This window comes from Neophocaena asiaeorientalis, unplaced genomic scaffold, assembly GCF_003031525.2.
Source record: "Neophocaena asiaeorientalis asiaeorientalis breed wild unplaced genomic scaffold, Neophocaena_asiaeorientalis_V1.1 scaffold27, whole genome shotgun sequence".
NCBI classification, from domain to species: domain Eukaryota; kingdom Metazoa; phylum Chordata; class Mammalia; order Artiodactyla; family Phocoenidae; genus Neophocaena; species Neophocaena asiaeorientalis.
In genome coordinates, this window is record NW_020172816.1 from 510,861 (window position 1) to 516,643 (window position 5,783).

General features: G+C 59.0%; 1 protein-coding gene across 1 annotated transcript; it reads left to right on the plus strand.

Moving 5' to 3' along the window:
* Window positions 1–16: 16 nt before the first annotated feature.
* Window positions 17–5,783, plus strand: LRP10 (LDL receptor related protein 10). The gene is made up of 7 exons (XM_024741686.1): window positions 17–224; window positions 613–657; window positions 1,159–1,294; window positions 2,736–2,926; window positions 3,045–4,062; window positions 4,412–4,541; window positions 4,653–5,783. The coding sequence occupies exons 1-7, from the start codon at window positions 194–196 to the stop codon at window positions 5,238–5,240; spliced, it is 2,139 nt and encodes a 712-aa protein (XP_024597454.1). The 5' UTR covers window positions 17–193; the 3' UTR covers window positions 5,241–5,783.

Consider the following 5,783-nt stretch of genomic DNA (forward strand, 5'->3'; position numbering starts at 1 on the left):
CTCTGCGCCCGCCGCCTCCGCCCCCCACCCGCCCCCAGCCCTGGCCTCCAGAGCACCGGTCGAGGAGCCCGGGCCATGGAGGCCCCTCGGGGAGCCGACACTGGGAGGCCAGGACGCCCGGCGCGGCGCCGCCTCCCCACTGGGTAGACCACCGAAGCTCCGGGACTCTTCTTGCACCTGCGGACGGCTCACGATGCTGCCGGCCATCCTTCTCCTCCTCCTGGGTAAGAAACCGAAAACGAGACTACTCGCCCGGCAACCCGCTCCCAGGGCTGTCACCGGGCCCAGGGGCTCTAGCTCCCTTCCTCCTACGTGGCCCCTCACCTTACCCTGCCTGCCCGTGCCCGGCACTGCCTGCCCCAATCCCCGGGAACTCTCTAGCCGCTCTCCTCAGCCCGCAGCCTCCCTCTGGCTTCCGTAGATCACCGTACCCACTCCATAGGCCGTGCTGCCGGACCTTCCTCCGAGGTCACACACCGCTGCCTTCCTCTGCTCCACCACCCCTTCCTGTAAACTACCCGGAAGCCGCAGATGGCTCCCTTTCCTACTTGACTCGCTCAGGTGAAGAAAACTCCGAAGCGTGACTCTTGCCCTTTTTCGCTCTTCCTCTAGGAAACGCTGTGGCCCACCCAGACAGGATCATTTTCCCAAATCCTGGTGAGTAGAGGATGCCCCTGGGGTCCCATGGGCTTGGTAATGAGGGAGGACCCAAGAGAAAGACTCTCTCTTCCTTGAATTCCTCTGGTACCTACCATAGTTTTAGAGTGGAGCTCATCCACCCTTTATTTTACAGATGGAGAAACTGAGACCTAGCATAAGTCCTCAGCCGGTAGTTATGTATTTTTTCCCCAAATATCCATCCTTGATCGGCCTAGCCAAAATGTAGTCTTCCTGAGGATAGAAACAGTATTTCCCGGTTCCTCCTGGCCCAGTGGCTGGCACAAAGCAGACCTCACATTGTTTGTGGTGTTGATACTTAAGGTGGAACTATGATGAGTGTGGAGAGACAGGGGCCTGCTGAAGACTGTGCCTCTAGAGTGTGTGTCGCTGGGGCAGGGGAGTTTCTGTGCTCCTTCTTGAAGAACCCAGGCCCTTGGAGGAGGCGTGGCATGGTAAGAGGCTCTCAACCGATGTCCCTACCTTCCTCTCTCTCTCCAGCCTGTGAGGACCCCCCGGCAGTGCTCTTGGAAGTGCAGGGCACCTTACAGAGGCCCGTGGGCCGGGACAGCCGCAGCTCCCCTGCCAACTGTACCTGGCTCATCCTGGGCAGCAAGGAGCAGACGGTAACGGTCAGGTGAGAAGCAGAGCAAGACCCTATTCCTTTCCCCCACCCCTCCTCCTCTACCATGGAAAAGACTTCAGGGATCTTCTCCATGGAACTTCCATCCCTGTCAACAGGGGGAAGAGTAGAATTAGACTTGGCCTAGTCTTCCCTAAAAGCCTGGCTTGTTCCATGGTGAATTGGAACTGCCTGGAGTGGACATCTAGCTTGGGTCTTGTCATCTCTGAAGGACAACAGAAACAGTCCTTTCCTCTAGAAACAGTCCTTTCTCTCTGATATGGCTGCTTGGAGGAGTCCTTCAATCCATTGCACATCCTTGTCTGGGATTCAAATCTATTCCTTCATCAGCTTAGAACCTTCCTCAGCCTCCCCAGATCTTTTTTTTAAAAAAATATTTATTTATTTATTTATTTTATTTTGGCTGCACTGGGTCTTAGTTGCGGCACGTGGGATCTTCGTTGGGGCATGAGGGATCTTTAGTTGCGGCACACAGACTCTTTACTTGCGGCACGCGGGCTTCTTTGTTGCGGAATACGGGATCTAGTTCCCTGACCAGGGATTGAACCCACGCCCCCTGCATTGGGAGCGCAGAGTCTTACTCACTGGGCCACCAGCAAAGTCCCTCCCCAGATCTTTTAAACAGTCCAGGTCTCCCTGGGCTCCTCCAACCGTGGGCCGTGGGGTTGGGGCCCATGTTGAGTACCTAGCTATTTGCTTCCCACAGCTCACTTCCCATGAATTTACCCAGAAAAGGGTAGGTGAAGGGAGAGGGCAATCTGGGGAGAGGTTGTTGGGGCAGAGAGATCAGAATGCCATGGTGATCTCAGGTCTCACCACTGGGCACTGGGAGGGGATGGTGAGTTCTGGTTAATTAAGCTGTATGGTAATTGCCGGTTACTGCTAGCACCAGACTCGGGTGACAGTGCTGCAACAACAGGAAAGCAATGAATCTGTTCTAACTCAGTCCAGAACACAAGGCAGTTTTTCCAGAAGGCTCTAGGATGTACTCATGGTCTCATGGTGCCACAGGCCTCTGTTAGGGCTGTTGCCTTGATTACAAAGGAATTTGGCTAACTCCATTTTCATTTGGCTATTTGGATTGTGGATAAGCAGGTGTTGTGCTTCTTGGAGTAGAACGGGCCTGACAACACTGGGGGAGGAAGAAGCCAGCAGTGGTCAAGAATATCTTACGGGGGCTTCCCTGGTGGTGCAGTGTTGAGCGTCTGCCTGCCAATGCAGGGGACACGGGTTCGTGCCCGGGTCCGGGAAAATCCCACATGCTGCGGAGTGGCTGGGCCCGTGAGCCATGGCCGCTGAGCCTGCGCGTCTGGAGGCTGTGCTCCGCAACGGGAGAGGCCACAACAGTGAGAGGCCCGCGTACCGCAAAAAAAAAAAAAAAAAAAAAAAAAAAAAAAAAGAATATCTTACGTCCTGCTCTCCTTCACCCCTGTAGGTTCCAAAAACTGCGTCTGGCCTGTGGCTCAGAGCGCTTAATCCTGCGCTCCCCCATCCAGCCACAGATCTCCCTGTGCGAGGCACCTGCCAGCCCTCTGCAGCTGCCTGGAGGCAACGTCACCATCACCTACAACTATGCTGGGGCCAGAGCACCCATGGGCCAGGGCTTCCTGCTCTCCTACAGCCAAGGTGGGCTGGACAGGGCTGTCTGTAGTGCCACTAGAACAGGCAGTGGAAGCCTGAGGGAGGAGGGGAGGATCCTGGCAGCTCCAGTGCTTCACAGCCCCTCTCCATGGTGCCTCTGCAGATTGGCTGATGTGCCTGCAGGAAGAGTTCCAGTGCCTGAACCACCGCTGTGTGCCCTTGGTCCAGCGCTGTGACGGGGTTGATGCCTGTGGCGATGGATCTGACGAGGCAGGTTGCAGTTCAGACCCCTTCCCCAACCTGACCGCGGGCCCTGTCCCCACCCCACCCTGCAATCACACCTTGGAAGACTTCTATGGGGTCTTCTCCTCCCTCGGATACTCACACCTGGCCTCAGTCTCCCACCCCCAGTCCTGTCTCTGGCTGTTGGACCCCCATGATGGCCGGCGCCTGGCGGTGCGCTTTACGGCCCTGGACCTGAGCTATGGAGATGCAGTGCACGTGTATGATGGCGCTGGGCCCCCCAAGACCCTCCGGCTGCTGCGCAGCCTCACCCACTTCAGCAATGGCAAGGCTGTCACCGTGGAGACACTGTCCGGCCAGGCCACAGTGGACTACCACACAGTCGCCTGGAGCAGCGGTCGGGGCTTTAATGCCACCTACCACGTGCGGGGCTACTGCTTGCCTTGGGACCGACCCTGCGGCTTAGGCTCTGGCCTGGGGGCTAGCGAGGGCCTAGGTGAGCGCTGCTACAGCGAGGCACAGCGCTGCGACGGCTCATGGGACTGCGCTGACGGCACGGACGAGGAGAACTGCCCCAGCTGCCCACCTGGACACTACCCCTGTGGGGCCGCTGGCACCCCCGGTGCCACAGCCTGCTACCTGCCTGCTGACCGCTGCAACTACCAGACCTTCTGTGCTGATGGAGCAGATGAGAGACGCTGTCGGCACTGCCAGCCTGGCAACTTCCGGTGCCGGGACGAGAAGTGCGTGTATGAGACATGGGTGTGCGATGGGCAGCCAGACTGCGCTGACGGCAGCGACGAGTGGGACTGCCCCTATGCCCTGCCCCGCAAGGTCATTACCGCCGCGGTCATTGGCAGCCTCGTGTGCGGCTTGCTGCTGGTCATTGCCCTGGGCTGCACCTGCAAGCTCTATGCCATTCGTACCCAGGAGTACAGGTCAGTGGGAATGCAGCTGGCAGTAGAGGCGTGGGGACTGAGGGCGGGACAGGGCCTGTGCAGCCACAGAAGTCCAGAGGGCGCCCACGTTGGGGACGGGTTCTGGTGACCAGCTTCTGGGTTGGCTCCTAGGGTTGTCTAGCTTGGCAGGCGTGCTTCTCTGAGAGGGGGACCGGTCTTGATCTTGAAAGCCATCTCAAGGAAGGAGGGGGATGTTAGATGACTTTGGAAAGCCGTGGCCTAGCTCCGGGTGCCCTGGCTTGGGTACAGAAGAAAGAGGCCTGTCCAGGCTGGGGCAGGCGGCTCTGGTGAGCAGCACCTGTGACCGAGCCATCCTCGTCCCTTCCAGCATCTTCGCCCCCCTCTCCCGGACAGAGGCCGAGATTGTGCAGCAGCAGGCGCCTCCCTCCTATGGGCAGCTCATTGCCCAGGGCGCCATCCCACCTGTAGAGGACTTCCCTACAGAGAACCCAAATGACGTAAGTCACCCTCCGCAGCCGGACCACCTCCCACTCCCAGCCCTTCCTTCTTTCAGGCTTCTGGCCGTCCCCACCCCCTCTGACTCTGGTGTCTTCATCCTCTCCTTGCAGAACTCCGTGCTGGGCAACCTGCGTTCTCTGCTACAGATCTTGCGCCAGGATATGACTCCAGGGGGCGCCTCAGGCACCCGCCGCCGCCAGCGGGGCCGCTCTATGCGCCGCCTGGTGCGCCGTCTCCGCCGCTGGGGCCTGCTTCCGCGAACCAGTCCCCCAGCCCGGACCTCTGAGACCAGATCCCAGGTCACACCTTCTGCTGCTTCCCCTGAGACCTTAGACGGCAGCACAGGTCCAGCCCGTGAGGGCGGGGCGGTGGGTGGGCAGGATGGGGAACAGGCACCCCCGCTGCCTGTAAAGGCTCCACTGCCACCTGCCAGCACGTCTCCAGCCTTCCCCACTGTCCCCGAGGCCCCAGGGCCACTGCCTGCGGCGCCCCTGGAGCCATCACTGCTGTCTGGAGTGGTACAGGCCCTGCGAGGCCGCCTCCTGCCCAGCCTGCGGCCCCCAGGACCAACCCGGGCCCCACCTGGACCCCACACAACAGTCCTGTCCCCAGAGGATGAGGACGATGTGCTGCTGGTGCCACTGGCTGAGCCCGGGGTCTGGGTGGTCGAAGCAGAAGATGAGCCACTGCTGGCGTGAGGTGACCTGGCTCCCCTGGGTGCTCTATTCACAGTGACAGCAACCCTTTAGAGGGCAGCTCAGCTTCCCTTCCACTACTTCCCTCCCTGTCCCTCAGTGTGAGGGCACTTGATGGGCCTCCCATGGATCCCATGTAGCTGCTATAAAGTTAGGTGTCCCTCAGGCAGGGAGAGGGCTCACACAGAGCCCCCTCTCTGCGCATGGCCAGAGACCACAGTCCTCCACTACCCTCTCCCCACACCACCACCATTTGGGTGGCTGTTTTTAAAAAGTAAAGTTCTTAAAGGGTCATAGGCCTGGACACTCCATCCTTGCCAAACCCACCCAAAAGTGGCCTTAAGCACCAGAATGCCAATTGGCTGGAGACTTCCAGCCCCCAAGGGGAGGATTTGGGCAGGCCCTGGGGTTTTGCCAATGGTGATCCCTCCCACAAGGCCTAGCTCATAAAAAGAGCACAGCAAATGCTTTTGTTCCATAGCCAGGTCATTGTCCAGGAAGCCAAGGTTGAAAATAAAGGAATCTGAAATTTAAGATTTTTGTAAA

Coding starts and splice junctions, on each gene's coding strand:
- LRP10 (XM_024741686.1), top strand. CDS start 194: ATGCTGCCGGCCATCCTTCTCCTCCTCCTGG. Junction 658..1,158: donor GATCATTTTCCCAAATCCTG/GTGAGTAGAGGA, acceptor CTCTCTCTCCAG/CCTGTGAGGACCCCCCGGCA. Junction 2,927..3,044: donor CCTGCTCTCCTACAGCCAAG/GTGGGCTGGACA, acceptor GTGCCTCTGCAG/ATTGGCTGATGTGCCTGCAG.